The following is a 24,587-nucleotide window of genomic DNA, read 5'->3' as shown; positions in this document are numbered from 1 at the left end:
GAAGGCGTCCTTAGCCATTTTGGCCCTGAGAGATTCCTGCACTTGTGAAACGCAAATTAATGATTTTTCACTGTTTGTTTTTATGGGGGCGGCATTTGTGGGCCTTCGTTACAGCATTTGCGTTTGCCAACAAATGGTTAATTTAATTAAATTATGACCATTTTGCGCATCGAATAACAAAACAAACCGCATATATACACATACACACCCACACACAGTCACATGCACCGCGGAGTGCACCAAACACGCACACACACTCGCGCGCTTTGGCCAAGAAGCGTGGAAAACATCTCGCCTTGGCGATTTTTCATTACTCCAGTCTATTTTCTTTAATGTTTTTCATTGAAGCACACACTCACCAGTTGTTAAATGCACAAAAATCACGTTTACACCGAAAACTAACAAAAAACAAAACATTTTTATCCCAATTCGCGTTAACAGCACAAATAAACAATAACAGCGCGTGCCAGAGCTATCGATATATTGATATCGATTGATGTTGACTGTGCCTGTTAACATTACAGAGGTCTTATCGGAAATTAACAGTCGATAAATGTAATGTTAAAAAAATTGATTTTGAAATATTGAATGTAATATTATATTTCTAATGTTTCCTTTTTTATTGTTGAGTTTTTTGATAAAATAGAAGAACGCATTTAAAAAATATACTTAACAAATAACCACATAAAATGCAATAGATTTTGGTAGTTTTTTTAAATTGTATATTTGGTTTTATATTTTTTTGTTAAATATTTTTTGTTGATACTTTTAAAAAGTAAGCTATTTTGATCGAAGATTGGTTATGCACTGAAAATCCCAACACGAAGCGTGTGTGAGGGATCGAGTGGCTATATAACTAAATCGAGGTTGTTGTACATGTTTTTTTTTTTTAAATCGAGTGTTACTTTGTGGGCGGAGGAAAAGGGTTTAACAAAAGCGTTTAGGGATAGAGTATTGGCTAACTTAAATCGCAATTTAAATACATAGATACGTGTGTTTTTTACAGGTCTTTTGTCGTTACATAATAATATATAGTATATATCATCAATATCATATAATAGATCATTCCTCTTAATTTTGCTTGGTTTGCATTCGTTTTCTACCAATAATATTAACAACAATTCCGATGCATTTGGTTATGGGCACGTGATATATAAACATTGATAAACGCGCTCCGCCTACACTCAGACGCATAACAAATTTAAAATACTGCTTCTTCTAATATAATTAAATATATACGTTAACTATTTTTCGGTAGTCAATTAATGTAGTAAGGTCAACATTGCAGTGCATGCATATCAGGGGTTTATCATTCAGTATCTATCGTGTAAATAGTTCAGATCAGTTTAGTTAGCCGATTACCGATTAAGTTACCGAGTGTGTGGATTGTTCCTCTTTGCGCGTGGGTGAGTTTAGGTTTAAGTTTCATTTTTAGTTTAAGGTTTAAAGTTAACGTTAAGGTTCAAGTCACTTTAGTTATTGTTTATGCGGTATCTCGGTTAGAGTTTGAAAACATCGATGTTTAAGGCTGATAAATCGAAAATTTCGATATAATATCCTGCTTAACTCTTGGTGCTCTTGTGTCGAACAAACACACAACATGGATTTCACATTCATTCACAAAAAAACGCCACGTACGAATACGAAACTTATTCTACCGAGTGTGTCTAACATTCATAACGATATCGATGTCTGCCGACGATGCTGAGCACCCTTCCTCCTCAGGTTTTTGTTGTCTTTCTCTTCTTTTTTGTCTAGTTCTATAAACTATATAGTTCCGTTACTAAGGCATGCCGGGCATTCCGCCCAAGGTGGCGGCGGCTCCCACGAGCCTGTGCTGCTGCTGCTGCTGTTGCTGCTGCTGATGGATGAGGTTCACCCTTGCCCGCTGCTGCTCCAACCGCTGCACAGTGGCAGTCAAATGAGAGTTCTCCACATACAGATCTTTAACCAGTATGTCGGCATTCTGCAAACGTTGCGTCTGATCGGCCAGCATAACGCCCTGTGTCTCGATCCGGCCGTGCAGCTCGTTGAGCTCCACTTGATGCTGCCTCCAGGATTCTGGTTAAAAAAAAGTAATATTAATATATTTATCTAACAGCAACAGGAAATCCCAATAGATCCCTATACTCACGCTGCATCAGGGACTCGGTGTATTGCTGCTGCTGCTTGATGACATTCTGCAGATGGCGATTTCGCAGCTCCAGTTGGTTCAGTCGCTGCTGAAGTGTTGGATGCGTTGTTCGCTAAATATATAAACACCGAAATAAAATAAGACTTCATCTCAATCAAGAAATATCCACAATCTCACCGCATAGGCCTTTTCGAGCACAGGTCGCGCCTCCTGCAACTGCTGCAGTTCCATGACCAAACCGTCACGTTGCAGGCTCAAATCCTTTATCTGCTCCTTCAGGGACAACTCAAAGAACTTGAGGCGCTTCAGCTCCTCCTTGAGGGCATTGGGACTGGTGCACTTTTCGTGGCTAAGGCAAGACGTTTTGCTAATGGACACCTGACTGTGGGTATCAAAGCTCTTATTGGAAGCCGTCGACGAGGTTTCACAGTCGGCGATTTCTCCCTCGGATTGCACCTGTTGTGGACTCTGTGCCCGTCGCTTGGGTTTGCTGATGGGCGCGGGACCTGATGCCGCGGCTGAAGAACCATTTGTGGTGTCACTATTTGTGGGCGACGGACCACCAGAGTGGGAGCTGTCGAAGGGTGTGGTACTAAAGATGGATGTCTCCGAGGTGGTGAGGTTGTTTCTGTTTAAATCAAAGATAACCAGAAATTAGAGAATGGAGTTTATATGGAGTTTATTAAAAAAAAGCTTAATTAAGTCTATTAAAGAACGTATTTATTCATATATTGATCTATTTTTAAGGTAGGTTCAAGTTACTATATTAAAAAGTTTAAACAAGAAAAACCCAAAACCCGAAGTGGACCAAAAAATCGTAAAAAAAAAGAGAAAACCTAACCAAACAAATAAAAAAAAAATATTTTTCTAGATTCATTAGATATTTTTATTTAAAAAAATATAAATAGCAATATGATGTTAATATGATATGATTTTATTCACATAAATCAGGAGGGTTATCATTAATTTACTTTAGTTTTTACCTCCCCTCTTTATTTCTTCGTTATAAGGTAATTTTCCTTAGATAAATTATATTTATTAAACACATACACAAACATAAACTTAGGAACTAAATGAGCTTAGGTTGTAGACATGGATTAGGGATTAAATGTGGGACAAAACAAGAACATAAATATATACATAAAAAACAGAGAGATTAATGTGGGAGATTGGACACATGAAGATGCAGGCACACATACACCAAGGACACACAAACACAGAGTCTTCATAGCATACTCACCGGCTAGTCGCCTTGTGCGATGGTGAGCCGCCACCGCCGGCACTCAGCAGTTCGATGGCACTGGCAGCGGCTTCGTCTCCAGCGCCGGCAAATGACTTTACCGGCTCCTGAATGGTGCTCTGCAGCCAGAGGTAGCTGATGGGGGAACTAGCCGGACTCTTGCCCGCCTCGGCACTCATTTGGGCCACCGATTCTGGTGTGAGTTCGCTGGCGCCTGTAAGAATCTCCACGCTCTCACCCAGCCGCTGACGCAGATCCTCGATCTCTGACTGCAGGCCCATTATCTCCTGCGACTTCTCCTCGAGCATTAGCATGGAGTTGGAGCGCAGTTGGGCGGCTTCCGCCTCAAGTTCTACGTATTGCTGCTCCAGCATATCCCGCTCGTCGATGGGCGAGAGGCGCCCTTCTTTGCTGAACTGCTCCTCGTACTCGCGCACCTTCTCCATCAGCTCGGTGAACTTCTTGTCGCTCTCCTGCTGCTCGTCTTCGTAGATCTGGCGCTCTTTCTCGAACATTTGCCGCTCTTCGCTAAGCTTCGATTGCCAGTAGTCCTCGCAATCTTCGTAGGCGCGCTGCATTTGCTCGAGACTTGCCTCCAGTTCCTTGGAGCGACCCTCGGGAGTGAGAGATCTACCTTCCTTGGCGGCCTTGAGTTCCTTTTCCAGGTCTGCCACCCGCTGCCGCAGGCTGATCAGCTCCTCATCTTGACTTTGGCTACGCTGGAGCTCGGAATTGAGTGCCAACCAATCGCCACTATTACTGGCATCGCTCTGCTCGCCCTCGGTGCACTTTCGCTGCTTTCCCAGGCGCGGACTCTCTTCCGTGAGATGCGTTTTGCTGGGTGAATCACCACGCCGCTTGGTGGCCGTGGCAGCCGCCTCCTGGTCTTCCTGCTTCTCCTGCTTCTTGCCCTTGGACTTTGATCGGATCAGTTCCACATTTAAGCTCTCGATTTCGATGGTCAGCTCATCAGTCTTGTCGCGCAGCTGGGCATTTTCCATTTGGAGAGCAGCCAGCTTCTCCATGAGCTGCAGCAGCTCCTCCTCCTTGTCCTCACTGTGCCTTCTGGGGCTCAAGGGACTGTGCTGGGGAGTGATGCCGCTGATGCTGACACCGTCGCCACTGCTGGACCGATGTGCCAGCTCCTGGTTGAGCTTAATATTCTGCTCGAGCAGCTCTGTGAGCTGCACATGCGCTTTCTGCTGCTCCGCTTCAAGCTCTGTGTTTTCGGTGCGCACCAGTTCGAGTTCCGTTTTAAGGCGGATCTCCTCTTGTTCCAGGGTCTTGATCTGCGCCTCCAGCTTGGCCGTCATGCTGGTCCAATGATCACGATCATTGCTCATCCGCAGGGTCATTTCTCTCATCATACTGGCATGCCGCTGCTCAAGCTGTTGGACCTGCTGCTTGGAGTTATCCTCCAACGAGGCATGCCGCTCATCCACCTCAACGGCCAGAAGGGCTACCCTTTGGTTCGCTGCCTTATTGTCGGCCCTCAGCTTCACATTCTCCTCGTGCTGCTGGCGAAAGGCGAGGCGATAGTTGCCCAACTCGGTGGACTGCAGGGCAGCCAAAGCCCTCAGCATATTCGACTGCTCCTGAGCGTCATCGAGACCGCGTATCTCTTCCTCCAGAGCCTTGGTCAGCTGCTGCAGGTTAACTTCCTCTTCGTCCTCATCGAAACCAAGGATATGAAGCAGGTTGCGGCAATTGAGAATGCTGGCCAACTCCCAGGCATCGATTATGCTGTGCGCACTGATCGTCTCCAGTTGCTGTGGCGTCACGGTGTCTGTAAGTTCAGGGGGAATCCACAATTATCATGAGGGGGAAATTATTAGATAAGACATTGTATATATACACATTGAAATTATTATATAGCCCAAGATACCAGAGGTGGGAGTGGGGATTTGGGGTTTGGAAATGTGATTTGGTTTCGGGTTTTTTGTGTTTTGATGGTGAAAGCGAAAGCGCCGAAAGTATCAAGTGGCTGGGTATCGGTTAAAACATTGGAGCAATTGTTGGATTGGCAAAGAATTAATATTTTAAAACATTTCTAGTGCCTTTAGCTACTTGGAGTCTACAAAAATAAACAAAGAAACTATTTGAACTCTTTAAAAAAGATTATAAACGGATAAGATGTGTAAAGACATTCGATTTATAGTTCTTAAGCATTCTAGATTTGTCTTATGGTATGGTTTTAGGTAGAGATGGCAGAAAATGCTGATACAAAACATAAAATCTATAAAAAAAAAACTCAAAATACTATTTAAAGAAACTCTGTATACTTTTAATATTTAATTATCCAGTTTAAACTTCAAATATTATTTAAAAACCAACGAAAAAATGCTTCTAGCTGTTCCAGCTTCACCAGAAAAGTAATTTTGGGTTATGGTTATACGTAAAAACGAGTGCAGCTACATAGGGTGCGATTATATACCAAGAATGATTGGTTTTTGGGTGGATTTTTGTTGAGGGGGAGAGTGTTGACATGTTGACAATTTGCTCTATAAAAGAGCGCACAAACCTTTGCAACATAACCAACGGCCGCCGTTGTAGCATCTCCGGTGCTCGGACGACGGTGCGGATGCGGTGGCGGCCAAGTGATGGCCTGCGGTGTGTACCAAACCAACAAGTGATTCTTTTATCATTACTTCAAACGTAAATTTGTTTTTTTTTTTTGGGTACTTTGGGCTAACAACAACGGGGAATGGGGTTTCGGGTTTCGGGTGTCGGGGAACGGTTTTGCTTGCCGGTAACTTACCCAAAGACTCCACACTGCTGCTCTGCTGATTCTGGCTCTGGATGGACAGCTGTTTTAGCTTGGCGGCTGCCGTTGGTGATGTCGTCGCTCCCGTTGAGATATTGTGCATTTTGGACTGAAGATTCCGGCGGGCTGGCAGGGAGGCGCAACGCTTGAGCTTGCTGCCACTGGTGTGGACGGTACGCAGACGCCGACTGCCATGGATATCGCTTTGGGAGGAGGAACGTTGCACCTGTGGAGAGCAATATAAATTATAGTTTTACGATAAGGATTTAAAAGATAAAAGAAGTGATGGCTAGCTTGCTTTATAATAATAGCGCTCACTTTACCATCATGGCTTGAGAAAAACTGCTTACACTGCAGTTTGGCTTACAAAGCTCACATCTTGTATCACTGCCACACCGCGTACGTGACTTGATGCAACTTCCCCACAAAACTCACCTGGGCTCCCAGCTCATCGGCACCGTTGAGGCTGCGCTGCTGCTGTTTCTGCTGCAGCGGATCCTCATCCGTGTTGTCCGAATCCGTTACCGACAACTCGTAGATTCCCTGATGCGGCCTGGATCTTCTGCCATACTTCTTGGTGCCCACAACTAACTTTGGTGACACCTCACGGTCAGAGGACTCTGGCGGACTCTCAATATATGTGCTGGCCAACGGCTCATCTGTTATCACTAGCGAGCGCTCTGCAAAGATTCAATGAAATCACAGATTAGTGAGAAACTGGAAGAGATTATTGGTGTCTCTCTCAAGTGGCTACCGAAGCGTGCGGCTAATTTCTCGACGATTGGATCTGTTATCTGTCCGCCGGCTTGGCGGTAATAGAAGCGCGTTCCCATTCTGAACAAGACTAAACTGTTTAGCTGAATGATTCGTGTATTTATGCAGGACTCAAGGCAGGTAGTAGCATCTTTGGTTTAGGCTCAGCGGGATCAGGTAGGCGTCAATGGTCATAAATAATTGGCAATTGCATCTGAGAGTTTATGACACTTCACCAGCTGCCGCTGCTCCTGAGGCGCTAATCCGCTAATCTGATAATGATGCTTATGTACCCTTGCTCTCGGGCGAGAGTGTCCTAATTCAGACCCAGAAATTTCCAGAGGGACATCTTGGAACTTGCAAAAGTGTGCCTGCTCTTTATACAAATATGTCTTTATTATCTAATATTTGGCTTAAGTTTGCACAGATTATAAATCTGATATAAGAAAATGGGATCGCCATATAGCTCTATTTTCATATATAATCATTTTTTTAGTAACTTAGAAAAGGCTTAAAATTCTTATAGGTATTAGTGGCAAAAACCAATTCGGATTTGTTAAAATTAAGGTCTAAGGCCCAGAACTGGATACTTAGTCAACTTAAAATCTATATTTGAATACAAAAACTATCTTTTAAAAACTTACAAAAGTTAATAGACTTATTTGTGGCTTTAATTTTGAAAATGTCATAATTTTGAAAATGTCACCAAGAACTACCTAAATTTCAATTAAGACAGAACTCAAGATTAACGAAATCAAAACTAAAGGCCTAGCTGTAACCCCATATTGAAAAAAACAAACCCAAATGATTATTAAGACATAATGAGTCATTATTAATGACATATTGAGGTTTAACATGATATGTCGAGCTTGAAAGAACTACAATTTCCCATATCATAGTCACCCACAACGAAATTTCCAGCTAGCATTACCGCATATTGCATGTGTGTGTTTGTGCTGCTTGTGTTATCTCACCCATAAATCCCGACGAAGTGCTGGCGTCCAGCTCAGAGCCCAGGAAGTTCAATAGCGCCTCCTTAAACTGGCCAAAGGACACACCGCCCAGCTTATGGCTGCTGCCCAGACTGGCGATCAGAGCGGCGCCCTGATCCCGCAGCTCCAGCAGCGAGCAAAGCTTCAGCAGCGACCCCTCGTCCAGGAGGCCGCACTGCGTCTCACAGCTGCGGAACATCTGGTAGAGCTTCTGCTCGTATGGATCGGCGGACACCTCCATGGGTGGAACGAGGGGGACACCTCAGTTTGCAGCAGGACGCTCGCCACGCGCGGTCAAATCGATAATATGTCCAATTGCGTTTCCTTCGCCGCCGCTGCTGCACCTTTTTTGGGGGAAACTCCACCACGGACGCGCGGCCAGGGGTCGAAAAACAAAAATAATTCGCGTTGGTGGCGGGGAGGGAGGACGTTCCGCGTGTTTCGTTGCAGTGCGAGGGTGTGCGGGATACTAATACTACTTATATATGATATGCACTTTAATGAAACGTAACATTAGCACTCGGATTTTTGCGGTTCTTTCCGACAAAATTTACGAAATTTCTTGCGAGTTGATAAAAAAAACAATAATGCAAAACGGTGGCGCCTTCTGGTGGCAATTAACCGAAACAGCTGCATAGGGATGGAACTTCCAGTAATTACACGAATCTAGTAGATTTTTCTTATTTTATGGTATATTTTCACCTTACACCAGTGATCATACTATTTCAGAGTCAACAAAAAACAATAATATATAAATAACTTGTTTTGATATTCGATGTTTAATCTAAATATTTTCAGACAGTTTAAAACAAGTTGCAAGAAAATGGATGAGTCAACTAATAAATATGTAGGAATAGTAGATTACTTGTATCAATGTATAATTGAAAGTTAACATTTCAAATTGGTGTGTAGTTCTTCTGCACGCAGTGTTGTAATCCGTCCGATCCAACTGCTTGTAAGCGCTATTAAACAGCACTTTACTATCGGCCTATCGATAGCAGCGCATTTATATTATTTTCCAGCAGTACACAAATATAGCTTGTTAAAAAAAAGTAAAATAATTTACAAATTTTTATAAAGCTGTGTTTTGAGAACTTTTAACATGGTATTGCAAAACGGAGCAAGTATTTTTTCAAAAAGCAGTGCAAACGTATTTCTCAAGAATTATGGCAACGCTAAATATCTCGTTGGTCCTCTAGCTAAGTGTGACCAGCTATCGTCGAGGGGAGAAATGTCATATTTTTCTGAAGAATTTATAGATTCATCTACGTTATAGCCTGCGGGCACATTGAAACAAAAAATTAAAAAAAAGAATAAAAAAAAAGGGAAAAATATCTTTGATCGCAGCAAGCCAAGGAAAAACTAGCCAAAAAAATCATGTGCAATTGCTGTTTAATAACCAGGGACTAAGCGAGCGGGTGCATTGAACGCGCACAAGTGTCCAATCGGAGCGCGACTGAACCCCAAAATCGGAGAACTCCGAGTGGCCAGTAAAGCAGCAGCAGAAAGGTTCTTTCCAATTTGTTTGGACGACGCTCGGCGGCGTGATCAGGGGATTCCCCCTTCCGCCTGACATGGCCATGCACTCGTACATGCGCCAGGGATCGGGCTCGGCTCCTGGAGCGGGAATGGCAGCCGTGGCGGCCGCAGCGAGTGCCCCGCCGGTGCCAAGTCCGGACGAGATGCACAGCTTCCTGAAGGACAAGCAGGCATGGGAGCACGCCATCTCGCTATACCAAGGCCCCGATCCCCTGGATCACTGGTACAACTACATCTGCTGGTACGAGAATCATTCGCACAGCGATCCAGAGCTTAAGTTCCGCGAAACCCTGGAGCGCTGCCTCACCGTCTACGAGCACAACGACTACTATCGCCAGGACCCACGCCTGGTGCGTCTGTGGCTAAAGTACATAGCCATGCAAACGGATCCGCTACACTTCTACCAGGTCCTCTTTCAACGCGGTACGGGCCGTCAGGTGGCCGCCTTCTATATTGGATGGGCTGCCTATTACGAGTCGCGAGAGGAGTTCAAAGATGCTGAGGCGGTCTTCAATCTGGCCTTCCAGGAGAAGGCACAAAGCAATGCGGAACTGCAGCATGCACACTCCAAGTTTAACTATGCGAGATCGATGTTCTACCAGCGGCAACAACAGCAGCAACAGCAACATCAACAGCAGCAGGATGCCCTGCAGCAGCTTACAAACTATGCACAGCAGCAGTTGCCGCATTCTTATCCGCCGCAGCACCGTCCCCAGCCATATCAGCAGAATATCTATCAGCAATATCATCCGCAGCAGCAGCATCAGGCGCCACCTCCTCAATTGCAGCAGCAGCAGCAACAGCAACAGCAACATCAGGCTTCTCAGCAACATCAAGCTCCTCCACAGCTTCAGCCTGCACCACAGCAGCTTCATCAGCCTCCAGAGCAGCCACAGCTGGGCTATCAGGCGCACTACCAGGAGCAGCCGCGCTATGAGCATCAGCAGCATCCTGCCCCGCGACCAGCAACAGCAACAGCACATATTCAACCTCAGTATGCTGCTCCAGTGGCAGAAGTAAGTATTGGTTTTAAAACCCTAAAAAACTTGTTAAAATTTCATCAATTTGCAGCCGCAATATGTTCCAAACCAGCAGCAACCTTTGCCGCAACAGCAGCAACAGCCACCTCCGCAACATCATGAACCGGCTGTTCCACAGCAACATGCCCATCCTCAACAGCAACAACCGCCACAGCCGCTTCCGCAACAGAACGGCAATCGCAATGGTAATGCCCATGCGGCGCCCCAATCGTCACCCACAGCAGCAGCAGCCAGTGATGTGACTGGCCTGCGTTTGCCGCGCAATTTTCATGCGTATGGACGCAACAATCACGAGACCTGGAAACCAGCTTTGACTCTAGAAGAGCCGGATGATCCCTCGCGGGTATGCCACTATGCCAAGCAGTTGGTCTATCCTCCGGGCGCCGGCATTGAGTACAGTCCCGAGGAGATTCTATCCCGCAAATACAAGCAAGTGAAGCCGCCGCAAGAGCCACAAGTACAAGAAGAGACGCAGCCGCAGCAGCAAGAGCAGCAGGCACTGTATGATTCCTATGGGTCGGAGACCTCTTACTACATGACTGCCGTGGATGGAGCTCTTTACGGGCATAATAACAACAGCAGTAGTGGCCAGGAGAACGCAGGCGAGGAGGACGAAGAGAACGAAGCGGAAGAAGGCGAAGCGGCTGACGAAGATGACGAGGAAGAAGATTCCGATGGAGGAGAAGAAGATGAGGATGAGGACGAGGAGGAAGAGCCTAGCGAACCAGCTTACACCAATGGCGTGCAGTTTAGCGCGCAGACCACCTTTGAGCAGGAGAACCGCTCAATCAAGATCAAGTTCAAAAAGGAGCCCAGCAGCACCTACAGTGCCTATACCATAGAGAACGTCTACCAGCAGCAACAGCAGCAGCAGGAGCAGGAGCAACCCCAGGAACATCAGCAGCAACAGATAATCCAACAGCCGCCACAGGCACTTCATTACCCACCGCCGGAGCCAGTTCCAGGCTCTCCCATACCCGTCCAGCGTCAACGCAATGGCGGCGGCAACCAACACCACCACTTCCATCCGTACATGCTGGGCCAGACATCGACACCCAAGAGCGAGGTGAACGGCTATCGCCGGGCTCGAACCAAAGTCAAGCGCAGCAAGTTTCAGCCTGATCTTTGCAGCAACAGCAACTCGGCTTCCTCGGCGGCGGATGTGTTGGCTTCCACGGCTAGTTCCAGCAGCGTGGCTACCGGAGCAGCACTTGGCGGTTTCAACGACAATGCCAATTTTTCATTCTCCAGCGCCAGTGCCTTGGACAATTCCAATAGCTCGCTCTCCTTGGCTGTGGATAGACTTAATTTCCGCGACTCCGCCTCCCAGCATCATCAGCAACAGCAGATTTTGCTCCAATCGGTCAATAAGACATTGCAAACGCACAATAATAACAATAGTACCAGCAATAATAACAATGGCAACAGCAGCACCCTGGCGGACTTCTCCACGTTCCAGGAGAACTCGTACTTTGCCACCCAGCACGACACGGAGGCTCAGGAGCGTCGGCTGTCCAAGGCTGTGGAGACAATAGCCCGCCACATGGCCAAGGAGGCCATTGATCCGTTCAGCAGCGAACTCTGTCGCGCCTTCCTCGCCAAGCTGGACTTTCCGGGCGATCATGATGCCCATGCTAGCTACAAGATCGTGCAAACCCCACTGCCAAAAATATCCAACACTCGCACCCTCAATGTCCTCGAAGGCGTCACATTCAACATCGATAAGGAGGTGGGCCGCGGTTCCTATGGCTCGGTATACAAAGCCACAGATTCGAGAACCGGGAATGTGGTGGCTCTTAAGTTCCAGAAGCCACCAAATACGTGGGAGATTTACATATGTGATCAGGTGCTGAAACGCATCACAGAGCCGGAGATTTTGCCCGGTTTGATGGACATTTCCACGGCGATAATAGCACCAAATGCCAGCTTAATAGCCACCGAATTCTCTCCCTTCGGCTCTCTGCTGGACATCAATAATAAGTTACGTCAGGCTACCACAAAGGTGATGCATGAATCCCTGGTGATGCATTTCTCGTCACAGATCTGCAACATTGTGGACCATCTGCATCGTCATCACATCATCCATGCGGACATTAAGCCCGATAATTTCCTCCTGATGCGTGTGCCCAGTGTGGACAGTCCGTTGCCGTCGCTGCGATTGATTGACTTTGGTTGCGCCATCGACATGTCACTGTTTCCGGACGCCGAACGTACCAAGTTCCGTAAGGTTGTGCAGACGGATGGGTTCACCTGCATCGAGATGCAGGAGGGACGCAGTTGGTCCTACGAAACGGATCTCTTCTGTATTGCGGCCACCGTGCATGTGATGTTGTTCGGTGAGTATATGCAGCCGCTGAAGCGGGGAGCCAACTGGGAGATTCGTCAGAAGTTGCCGCGTTACCTCAAGAAGCATGTGTGGACCAAGTTCTTTGGTGACCTGCTCAATATGCAGGCGGACAAGCTGCCGGCGCTGCAGGAGATGCGGTTAATCTTCGAGGAGGAGGGCTTTCGCATGGAGTCGGAGCTGCAGAAACAGATACGCACTCTATCCAACATCCTGCATCGACGATAACCAAGCTATTCCTATTTCTATTTTTGTAGAACTGTTTTTATTGCCGACCAAGTCACCTTATAGTTTCCAGGTGGATAAGATTTTCACCTTTTTAAGCCAGGGAAAATGTTCTTTAGATCATTTTCTTCTCTATTTTTTGGCCGCAGCCCTAAAACGTTCTTTATACATTAGTTTAGTTCTCTTTCACCAGCTATAGCTTAGCTTCAATAACATTTAAATCTTTTTTAAATGTTTTTATTTATTGTTTCGATGCCAAAAAAATAAAAGAAAACAGGAAAGCAGAGGTTAACCAAGAGCATATAGAACGCTACAAAATTAAAAAAATAATAATATTGTAAATATTAGGCGCAGACTCACAGTTTGAGTAAAAGAAAAGAACCAGGAACCAGGATCTTGGATATAAATTGTAATTTTTTAATGTACAGCAAACACACAAACAAACAACAACCAATATAAACAAAAGAAAAACCAATCAATCCGATATTGAAGGTGGTGTAAAAATATAAAAGGTACATATATTTAAGATGCAAGCATTCGATCTGCTGTACTATTGATAAATATATAAAAAAGATCTTTAAATGATAGTAAATAAATTGACGAAATGTTAACACAAACAAAGAAAGAAGTTTAATTGGGGTAGAGATTTTTAGATTATATATTTTTTTATTTATCAAATTTTTAAATAAATTTGATTTTCAAATAACAATATTATAGAAAAGTTCCAGAAAAATATTACGTATACGTAGAATATTTCAAATTTCAAATGAAAATAGTAATATCCGCAAAATACCTATAGTATATACAACATTTTAATTATGTATGTAATTTATTTGTTTTTTTTTTTTTTTAATGATTATGTTTTTAAAAATAGTTTTTTATAAACATCCAAATTTAATATAATGAAAAATGTGGCATTTAATGATACAATTAGTTTCTGCTTTTATATTGCTTAGATATGTCAATCATAATATTGATCTATTAATCAGATATTGAAACCATAAAATATCGATTTTATATATAGGTATATCGAACATCCCGTCAAATATCGAATTAGTGGCGATAAACATATATTTTTTCTGTTATTCCCAAATTGTAGTTGGGTTAGAAAAAGGAAAGCCAGCATTGGCTTTGGTAACCCAGTTTCATAAATCAAATGGCAAACACAAACACACACACCTATAGATAGTAAATGGTGTGTGTGTGTTGCAGCGGCAATTGTCAATTAAGTGGCTGCATGCAACAAGTAACAGCAGCAACACAGGCAGCATCTACAACAATGGTGCGCTTGACCCACTTTTCCTTTTTGCCCGGCCAGCCTGCGCAGCCAAATGGCAAACAGTTTCCACCAAGCGACTGGAAAAAGTTGCAACAGAGAGAGAGAGAGAGAGAGACAGGGAGGGAGAGAGGAGTTGGAAAAGCTGGAAAAGCTGCAACAGGCAAACTCCACACAAAGTCAAAGTCGACGCCTGCGCTGCCTTGTTGCTTGTTGCTTGTTGCTTGGGACTCTTGCCAAGTGAAAGTAAAGTGGGACAAATGCAATTATTATTGCATCTAGTAACCGACTTAGAAGTCGTGGCTGCGCTGTTGCTGTTGGGAAAGTTGCTCTGCCGGCTTTACACAATATTTTATTTAATCAAATTGCAAAGAGAAAATTGCAGCTAACAACGAAACGGTTTGGCGAAAAACTTTCTATTTTTTTGTGTGTCGACCAAACGACTGCAGGCAGCTGCATCAAACACACTCCACACACACACACCTTGGATACATTTGCGGATTGTTTTGCATGCGATAAACTAATGAATGTGTCCCAGTTTTCAGCTTCGGGCATATTGAGTGACAAACAAAGTCGGTTTCTGATATGCCAAGCGTAGAGCGAATGACAATGCCTCGTTTATTAGATCACTGGGGCACGGGCATGATATCGAAGCCATGGATCTCTCTCACTCATACTCAATCCCAAAAGAAGTTAACAAAAATAAATAGAAATAGAGTTAATAGATCAAGTTAAGTGCTTTGCTGGGCGACGACACTTAACTGGTTTCTAATTAAGGGGCCAAAACGGTATCTTTCTGTCTCAGGAAAAGTCTTAATCCCAGAAAACTTTATTGAGTACACTTGCCAACGATAATTAATCTTATAGAAATGCATTGAAGCTCTTTATTTTCACTTAGCTAGTTAGTTAACTGTTTAAGCGGATTTGTCAGGATTTTAAATCAAGTTTTTATGTCGACATTTAAGCGGGAAATATATATGGTAAAAGATTGCTGGTCATTAAAAGAAATGCGGACAGTGGTTGGACTGAGAAGTCTATATCTTTATCTTTAAGTAGTTTATTTTTATTTAGATTTACTAGGTAAATATTATTAACAATTATTTATTTTCATTACCAAGTATTTGGAAGAATGTTAATATAATCATAGCTTAATAAACCTTCAGTCATCTTTAACTTAACCAATATTGGTTAAGCGAATGTCTGATCGATAGTTCAAAAAAATATTACAGATATCCTAGAACCCCATTACTTACTTTTTTATACATTTTAATAAGCTTCTATATTATTTAGTATTTATTTTTCTAACAATAGTTTTGGATTTTAAGATCTTATAAAAAAATATTTATCGTTGGGCCTCTTTTCTATATATTCGGTGATCTGAGATAATGTTAAGTGATTCTAAAAAATACCTAATCGAAACCCAAAATATATCGAAACTAGTCGAAAAAATCGAATGTGAAATTTAACTTTTTTCGAAAATAATATAGTTTGTTTTTTTATTTGTTTAATTTCTTCAAATTAGTTTTGAATTCAAGTTTATATAGATGTACTCCATTTCCTTCTTTAAATTCTAAAATATTTCATAGCTTCAATATTTAATTATTAAAATGTATAAACACAATATTTTGAAGACATATTATTTTTATATAAAATAATATATAATAATATATAAATAATGTTAGGTAGGTTCAATAATTTACTACATAGATAAGATGAGATAACGAAGAACTTATATTAATCCGAAACATTCACAACAGTATTGAATTTTGAACAGGATAATGCTTAAATCTTTAAAGTTTCTTTGTTAGTCCTGTAATATTTTATATACTTAAAAGAATATTCTAAAATATCAAAAGATGATTAACCAGTTAAAAAAGTTCTCTATTTCACCCCTAGGGTAGAACATTTCCCAAGGAACTCGGGGCTTTTGGCCCTGAGGAATGTAAAGGGGCTTCAAGAATAAGGTCTTGTGGTAAGAAGGACCGACCTGCTGCTGACTCATTTAATGAACTTAGGGTCGAACCAGTCGGTTAGTCATATTCCTGTGACTAAGTGGGCTCTCTCCCCCCTCCCCCATCGAGAAAGCCACTTCAGCTGAAGTTCGAGTGCTATTTGCTGGAGAGGAAGGAGACCCTAACCAGAGGCCACCTAAATTGCAATGGCTGACGGCGGAATGCATCAGTGCACACAACACCACCGCCGACACACTAGAAATAATAAAATAAATGGAATACGAAAGATACATATAATACCCCCTCTTAGTGTTTTGCCATTTGATGATTGTCATGACCAACTTTTCACTGCCTCGGCCGATGTCGATGGCGATGGCGAGATGTTGCAGCCGCTAATATGCAACAACATGCAACAACTGTTTGCAAATTGCACGACAAAGCGAAAACTGGGAAAATAGTTAAGTAATTTGCAGTGGAAAGCAGTTTGGTGAAATTCGTTTTTCTTGCTCTTGCTCTTGCGCTGGAGTTGGCTAGCTGCTGCATCTTGTTGCATCTTGTTGTTGCTGTTGCTGTGTGGCACACATAATGCTGCCACGTTGCCGCGATCCACATCCGTTTTGAGTTGCTGTTGCCGCATTAGAAAGTTGCAACTCTGCAACTGTCATGGGCCGCTGCCTGCTGCAGCTTTTCTTTTTCCCACTCGCCGAATTGGGGCTAACACCGGCATGGTGCAGTGTCTATGACTGTGTGTGTGTGTGTGTGTGCACTGTGCAACGTGTAATGAGTTTTGACCTCATAAAAATCTTTTGGCGAATTTTCTTTGGCATTTTCTCTTCTCGAAAAATACTTTGCATTCGGTCGAGGGAAATTTGAGTAGCAGAAAGGTGAAACTTGTGTCGGTGGGCGGGGCAACACAGAGTGTGGGATAAAAGATTAAGAAAGTTCTGGAAGGAAAATAGTCTAAACTAATGAAAAGTTAATCAATTAATATTGAGTAATTTTAGATAGTTGGATTTTAAGGAGATCTAATTTATTCCTCTTCAATTTATTGTTAAAATTAGCATTAAATCATCTCATATTTATTATTTTGTTCTAGTTCTTAATAAAAAACTAAACCGAGTACATATTTCTTTTATTATAAACTAACTTGAGTAACTGACCTACTGTAATTTGATATAATAATTTCATAAGCTATGTGATAAGGTCCATTATGTGACACCTTTTATGAGCTTCGATAACATCACTGATTTCATTAGTCACTAAATTAGATAATTCATGACATGTGGTCATTCCTAATTTTTATGAAATCTATATAATCATGAATGGATTCAAGTATCATGTTCACATGACTCACTTTTATATGGTCAAACTATCAGGAACATAAAGTGTATTAATTAAATAAATGCGACCAAAGTTCAGTACTTTCAACAAAATAATAAATAATAATAAAATACAAATTAAAATTCACAAACTAACATGTTACCCTTCATAACAAATTTAAATCATAACCAGGACTGTTCACACATTTCATCAGCCACAATTGACCTCGAGCAACCTTTCACATTTCAGTTTCGGTTTATTCACCCTTGAATATGCCGAATATCCTGCTAAGCCGACACTTGAAAATCTATTTACGACCCACGACTGAAAATCAAATCCTGTCACATTAATATTTATCTCAAAACAAATGTAATTGAAGTGTGATTACGGCTGCTCTCTGTGGGGTCAAGGGGCCAAATGGCTTTGACCGCCGCTTGTGTCCTGTGTTCGATGTCCTGTGACCTCGGCGAGTGCATTAAACTGAGGCCGCCATTTGCCGACGCCTAAGGTCGGCGCAGATCCTAGGTCGCAGTTCGAGTCAACGAACGAAATATCCCGCAAAAAAGAAAGCCGAGAAATCCTCCAAAAAGCTGTGCCAAAGGAGAGACAGAGGAAAAAGAGAGCCTTTCGTAATGCCTGCGACCGGATCCGAGGACCAAGGACCGACGCTAACTGCTGTCATTGCACTCCTGGCCTCCTGTCTCCTGCCAACTCCTGCCAACTCCTGCGACTTCCGTCGACAGCGAAAGCAGAAAAAAAACGAAAGGTTATTATAACAATAAGGAGCAGTCAATGTCTGGGCCCGCTCCACTACTGAAGGTCCTGCACGGGACGAGTCTAATAACCTTTCCCTTTCACCGCACAAATCCAGCAGACGACGCCCACATATACTACATATACATATATATATATATATATATATATATAACCCAAACGACAGTAAAAGTCATCGGCATCGAGGTTGAGACATCATCTTCCTGCCACTCTTCCTTTTGGGGCTTATGTAAGCTCTGGGCCAGGATAATGAAATTGCCCGACGACTGTTTATTTATTTATAAAAAATAATGTTAAAAATTCTTAAATGATCCTTTTTGGGCATTGTTTAATTAAAAAAAGGGTCAAGACATAGAATAATTAATAAATCATTATCCTGGCTAGTCTGGAAATTATATTAATCTTGATTTCGTGTCTATAAAAATGTTCAGGAATTTTAAAATAAAATAATCAAAGAACCTAAGTAAAAATTAGAATTTTAATACAGACTTTATTGGAAGGATTGCCCCAAAAAAACATACTAATATTGTTTAATAAAAATAATTAAAAAAAAATTCAATGCATGTAAAGTTTTTCTTATTTTTTATTACATTTTAATTGGTTATCTGAATTTCTACTTAGTGTACACGTGTCACTTTAGGGTCCTGGTTAAGGAGTAGCGTGCAGAGCGAAGCTAAACAACTGGACCACTGAAGCGTAGCGTGCACCTGAGAGAATGAGAACATCCAGACGGGCGGACAATTATCGAGGGGGGGTGAGAGGTTAAACAGGGAGATATTCAAGGGGTGACACTAGCACTGTGGTCACAAAGAGAGCTTTAATTAAATCAATTAAATTTGAGGTGGTGAAATTATGGTACTTGGAGCTTATTAAAAAAATTAAAATAAAATGGACATCAAATTAATAATACTTATATTAATTTTTTATAGAATTGAAATGTAAATTAATTTAAAAATTAGCCCATCAAATATTTTCAAAACTTTTCTAAACTTCAAAAATACGTATACGTAGTAATATTAAGTATACGCCTAATGGGTCAGTGAACACCAAGGATATTATGATTCTGTTGCTAATATTTTTAAAAACTACACTAATCCTTGATAAAATTCCTGAACCTAGCCTCCCTAATTTTCGTACTTGTTATATTTTAACCCCTAATTTCTTCACTTCTGCCACTGTGCCACGGCTGGTCGCGCAGGAATTGCGGCAGACGGCAGCCGGTAGACTGGTAGATGGTTGAGTAGGGTGTCTCTGGATCGGGATCGGGAGTATCGGGAGTAAGCGACGGAGCCAGGGGGAGAAGAGGAGGAAGCGGCAGCAGAGTTCCCGGCAAGTGAACGAACTGCTGTGCGTAAGTGTGCGAGAGAGGGTGTTGTTCGATGTTCGCTATGATGATGTGGATGTGACCGTGGACATGGGATGTTGCTTCTGGTCCCTCTTTGCGAGAGTGTTGTTGTGTTGTGACTGTTGTTGTGACTGTGGTTGTGGCTGTGTGCCTTTTGCCCAAATGTCATTGCACGATGGCGACGCCAGCCGAAGACTTAACCTTGAAAAGTTTAACTTCGCAATAAAGGACGAGAGCAAGAGAGAGAGAGAGAGCAAAATGAGATGAGATGAGAGAGCGGGGCTGCAGATGAGGGGGAAAATAGCGACGCACACGTACTTTATTACTTTTTTTGTTAAGTGTGTGAGTGTGCAGACGTCTAAACATGTTGGCCTCTACAGTGTTAACTCGGTAACTGAAAGTAACTGATTTATTAGCATACAAAACATTTAAAAATATATTTTCATTAATTTCTTCTTTTAATTATAATTTCAATTCTCCTAAATAGTTTCTTTAATAAGATTTTAAAGCCTTTAAACTTCATATTTTATTTCTTATCGAAGTATACCTGTATGCATATTAAGTCGCGACTTGTTATTAAAAACAATCGTTGACTCATTCTCTTCCTTAGGATATAAATATGCATAAATGTAATTCCTAGACAGTAAAGCCACCCAAATTTTTCTTTAAATTTCGAGCCAATAAAAATCGAACAGAGCGCTTTAAATGGCCCAAAGATCATCGAAAGATTGAAAAGAACTTGACGGGATCGGAGGGGTGAAAATGGAGTGGGCTAGCTGGCGGACTAAGCGTCAAAACATAGCGCAGCATATCAATTGACTTGGCCAAAATAAAAAGAGAAAGCGGGCCCCGTTAAAGAACACGAATGCCAAACAACGGTAAGATGGGGAACATAAGCGGCATAACATAAAAAATCCAAAGCCAACGGGCCAACAAAGAAAAGAACGAAACTGGGTCGAGCGAGCGAGCCGAACAAGCAAACGAGCGCATGCAACATGCACCATACGACATGTTGCCATTCAACAAGCAACATGTTCGGTCCGTTCACTTAGCATTGAACTTGTTCGTTCGCCGTTGACTCTGAAAACTGAACTTTGAATAAATTGCAATTACGGTTGAACTTCAACTTCAGGCATTTTTTTAAAGACATTAATTTAAAGGAATTAATGTGCATCTTTGTATGAAGATTTATTTTAAAAATAACACTATAATAATTAGGATATTTTTTGCTCTTAATTTATAAAATATACCAAGAATCTTCATATTTTCTTTTTATAATTTTAACTATTATGATTTGCAATTAATTCCAATTCTAGAAAAGGCGAATTTTTAGCTTGAGTTTTTTTATTTAAAAAGGGATTTTCCCTTCCCGATTTTTCTGAAATTCTGAAAAACCCCAAAGGCTCCCCACAACTGCTCTCTCACGTTCTCTCTTCTCTCGGTCTGAGAACATTTCGAGACCTCTGCCCACGTCAACGCCAGCTGCAACTGCGATGCCAACAGCGACGCCGACAGAGCCGGTCTGCAGCCAACAACAATTTTCAGTTTCGATTCAACAAACAACAACATACACACGTCAGCGGCAACAACAAAAACTGCTCGAAGATTCTAGCCGAGAAAAGTGAAATTTTTGTTTGTGGCCAAGAAAACAAAAATTAGCAAAAACCTGAAAAGGAAAGGAAAGGCGCAAAACCCAAAAACAAAATAAAAACAAAGCGCAATACCGAAAAGATCGAGAATTTCATAACGACAGACCGCGCCTTTCGTATTTTTGGTAATTTCTTTTGTAATTTGTGGCGCAATTAATGAAATTGAAATATGCAATTGCTCACATAAGCCCCCATATGTACGTATGTATGTTTGGGTGCAGAATTTAAAGAGACGCAAATAAGCAGCATATACAGTATTATATATACTCTAGTATACGAAATAACCCAATAAACAACAACAAGCCGCCGGAACAAATACGAAAACACATTAAAACGACGCGATCAAAACAAAAAGCCAAAAAATTCGGCCAACAAAATCAGGTAAGCTTTAAGTAAAGATCTTTTTAGTTCCCTGTAAAAATGGTAATAGGATCTAGCCCATACAAAGTAGGATTTATAAAGAAAAACAATCATAAATAATACTGAAATACCTAATAAAGAAATATGTGATATATAAAAATAATATCTCTCTATTAATAAGAGATCACAGAAGTTTCCTTTCTCCCAGACATTTTACTAAGTCACTGAACTTCATGATCACTGATCTAACATTAACATTACCATAATAACTTACCAGAAATAAAGTTACGTGATATACCCCACGAATTAGAGGGTATACCAAGCAAGTCGGTTATTTTTCGACTGCGCACACTCTCCCCCTTTCTCTCTGCCTCTCTCTCGGGCTTTCTTCCGCTCACGAGAACTGTCACGATCACGGGCGTGATAATCACGACACATGTGACTCACGTTGTCCGAGGCCTTTTGATAGGCACTCGATTGTTTTGCAGTTTTTGTTTTTTTTTTCTCCCCTCTTTTTGTGCGCTTCATTCATAAACTTTAAGGTTTACGCGGTACTCTTTAGATAAAAGCGAATCAGCGAGCGAACAAAATACACAAACTAAATACAGGTGCGTTTCCCCCCATGAGACAGAGAGATAGGAGGTGCCATTAGAACGCACTGCATTTCAGTGCGGATTTATTGCAAAATTGCGCGGGATTTTAAACGCGGAAGTCATCACACTTTGAACAATAACAACAACTACACCAACAAGAGCAACTATCGCCAATAAAAGGAAAAAAAACTGAACAACAACAAACAGTAATTGCAATTACAAATACGAAGTTGCGTTGGCGGTCACATCGCTCGATTACATACTATATATTCGCATTGCAACTGAAAAAGTTGTTTCTTTGTTTTACCGTAAACTTACACACATAAATGTGTGTATATAAAAAATGCTTCTATATAAAAGTTGCCATATAAATTTATATAGATACGTGAGTTTGTAAAATCATCGTTAACATGAGACGAGAGTTGGAAGATGTTGGAAACCGAATTCTTTATTACCCTACAGGATTCGGTTACAGGAGATATTCTTGGGTGTATTATCAAGTCAACTTAATATTTAAAAGTCTCTTCATTATAGGGTTCTTAATAAAGGTCATTTATAATTATATAATATTAATTATACAAATTTATATAATTTTTATTTAAGTCTTTAATTTTGATACAATATTTCTAAAATCCTTCTTATTAGTGATCCGATTTTGACTTAAAATACATACATATATCATAAGATTTTTTAAATGAAATATTTTCTTCAATATACAGATATACTATTAAATTTATACACGTTGTAAATACAAGGATATCATTATACAGGGAACATCACGAAAGAATCCCAAAAAATATTAAAAGAAGCCTTTAACTTGCATTTAGGTATATCAATGAAACATATCTACATAGGTATGTTACAACTTAGTTAATAAAACCCAAAAACTCTCTCAAAAGTGTATACAAATTTAACGGATATTTCTACGCACACACCCACAAGAGTGGAGCAGACAGGAACACAGAGAACACTGAGAGTGAGAAGGAGAATAATGATGGATGGATTGGAGAGGAAGGGGGGACAGTCCGTCTGACAAACAGCAAGTGCAAGTGTTCCACTACACACGCACACTCACGTATCTCTCTGTATGTGTGTGTGTGTGGGGGTATCAGAATCTTTTATTTTTGCCTTTTTTTTTATGCAATCTCCGGTTGTATTTAAAACCAGAATGGCATGTCGCCGGGTCTAGACCATGTACAGTATTTACCATTCAAGACAGTATATAACTTAATTACCTTACACTATATATATAAATATAGTTTTCGACTTGAAGAATCCTTTGTAGTGGAGCTGAATAGCTTAAGAGCTAAGTAAATATTATACAGGCAAATATATGTATCCATATCGATGACGAATTTCCGGTTATTCGATTCTTTGGGCGCTGAATCACCTATTCTGAGTGTAACTGAACATCGCAGAAGAAACGTATTTCTGAAGATCCAATTGCCATATTCTCCGAATTTCAAGAATCGTGTAATTGTACATCACATAAATCTTAATAATCTCCCAAAAGAGCTTAAATTGAACTGAATTAATAATAACATGTGAGTTTTGCTGGATTTATCCTTCCTGTAAATATATATATTCATCATAATCCATTAAGAAAATTCTTCTAAAATATAACGTTAAAATTAACAACCTAATTACGGCATACTCACCCAGCTTAAGCTCTTTTCCAAGTCAATTTAACACCACAGTCTAAATATAGTATAATCAAATTAATAACCATTAGTTTTGTACGTCAAGCTGCGAAAGCCACTTAGCAAATCGAAGTATTTAAAAATCAGATTACGCATGACATTGGAAGGTTATATAATAATAAAAACTATAGCTTCGATCATAGCAATATGTTTTAGGTTTCAATCATTTCTAGATTAGTAACGAATCCATTTCGGATTGCCTATTTAAGGCGATGAATATTACGCCAAATGATTCATTTAAAGATTATTCATAGATTACTCAATTAACACTAATTAGAGGGAAACGCTATATACATATATATGCATATTCAAATATGTAAAAAGTGATGCAATAATATAAGCTTGAAATATAAATCGAGTAAGTTTGCTTTCCCCTTGTTGACCATCCTTGAACCCAAACCAAGCGTTGTTGTGAAATTAAATCTTATTTTCCTCTCTTATCGGTCAGTTCTCCCACAAATCCTGCACTCGTTATTTTATCAAATTTATAGGTTTTTCCAACACAGACAAAAACAGTTAATTTATCAGTTTAATAATTTTTATTGATAATTTTAAAGGTTATTAAATCATTTTCATGTTTTAACATA

At 41.2% G+C, this 24,587-nt stretch overlaps 3 protein-coding genes and 1 long non-coding RNA gene across 5 annotated transcripts in view; 1 reads left to right on the top strand and 3 right to left on the bottom strand.

Annotated features, from left to right (window-relative positions):
* The window catches only part of tkv (serine/threonine receptor kinase thickveins), a 61,533-nt gene extending 61,048 nt beyond the window's left edge, over positions 1–485 (bottom strand). Inside the window, exon 1 of the mRNA XM_020956788.2 lies at positions 360–485. Within this exon, the coding sequence (XP_020812447.2) occupies positions 360–417 (58 nt within the window). The 5' untranslated portion in view covers positions 418–485. The remainder of the gene's footprint in view (positions 1–359) is intronic.
* Positions 486–699: 214 nt separating this feature from the next.
* Positions 700–8,543, bottom strand: Nin (blastoderm-specific gene 25D). Of its 2 annotated transcripts, XM_086832508.1 has the most exons (8): positions 7,866–8,540; positions 6,574–6,818; positions 6,133–6,364; positions 5,896–5,979; positions 3,375–5,160; positions 2,312–2,762; positions 2,135–2,246; positions 1,776–2,061 (listed from the first exon to the last, which is right to left on the bottom strand). In XM_086832508.1, the coding sequence occupies exons 1-8, from the start codon at positions 8,122–8,124 to the stop codon at positions 1,784–1,786; spliced, it is 3,447 nt and encodes a 1,148-aa protein (XP_086688634.1). In that variant the 5' UTR covers positions 8,125–8,540; the 3' UTR covers positions 1,776–1,783. The 2 variants fall into 2 exon arrangements, with proteins under 2 accessions (XP_020812438.2, XP_086688634.1); XM_020956779.2 differs by lacking the exon at positions 5,896–5,979 and having other exon boundaries at positions 700–2,061; positions 7,866–8,543.
* Positions 8,544–8,789: 246 nt separating this feature from the next.
* On the top strand, positions 8,790–13,656 carry Bub1 (Bub1 kinase). The gene is made up of 2 exons (XM_086832507.1): positions 8,790–10,438; positions 10,494–13,656. Exons 1-2 carry the CDS (start codon positions 9,458–9,460, stop codon positions 13,032–13,034), a joined length of 3,522 nt encoding a protein of 1,173 aa, XP_086688633.1. The 5' UTR covers positions 8,790–9,457; the 3' UTR covers positions 13,035–13,656.
* A 9,066-nt stretch (positions 13,657–22,722) lies between these two features.
* LOC147643665 (uncharacterized) lies at positions 22,723–24,179 on the bottom strand. The gene is made up of 2 exons (XR_015271664.1): positions 23,959–24,179; positions 22,723–23,869 (listed from the first exon to the last, which is right to left on the bottom strand). It is a non-coding gene; the product is annotated as an uncharacterized LOC147643665 (long non-coding RNA).
* Between the last annotated feature and the right edge of the window lie 408 nt (positions 24,180–24,587).

This window comes from Drosophila serrata, unplaced genomic scaffold, assembly GCF_035046125.1.
Source record: "Drosophila serrata isolate PLE 108 unplaced genomic scaffold, ASM3504612v1 contig_249, whole genome shotgun sequence".
Taxonomy (NCBI): domain Eukaryota; kingdom Metazoa; phylum Arthropoda; class Insecta; order Diptera; family Drosophilidae; genus Drosophila; species Drosophila serrata.
The sequence above is the reverse complement of the archived record's forward strand: the minus strand, read 5'-3'. Positions and strand labels throughout refer to the sequence as shown.

Coding starts and splice junctions, on each gene's coding strand:
- Bub1 (XM_086832507.1), top strand. CDS start 9,458: ATGGCCATGCACTCGTACATGCGCCAGGGATCGGGCTCGGCTCCTGGA. Junction 10,439..10,493: donor ATGCTGCTCCAGTGGCAGAA/GTAAGTATTGGT, acceptor ATCAATTTGCAG/CCGCAATATGTTCCAAACCA.
- Nin (XM_086832508.1), bottom strand. CDS start 8,124: ATGGAGGTGTCCGCCGATCCATACGAGCAGAAGCTCTACCAGATGTTC. Junction 6,819..7,865: donor CACTTCGTCGGGATTTATGG/GTGAGATAACAC, acceptor GAATCTTTGCAG/AGCGCTCGCTAGTGATAACA. Junction 6,365..6,573: donor CCGATGAGCTGGGAGCCCAG/GTGAGTTTTGTG, acceptor TGCTCTCCACAG/GTGCAACGTTCCTCCTCCCA.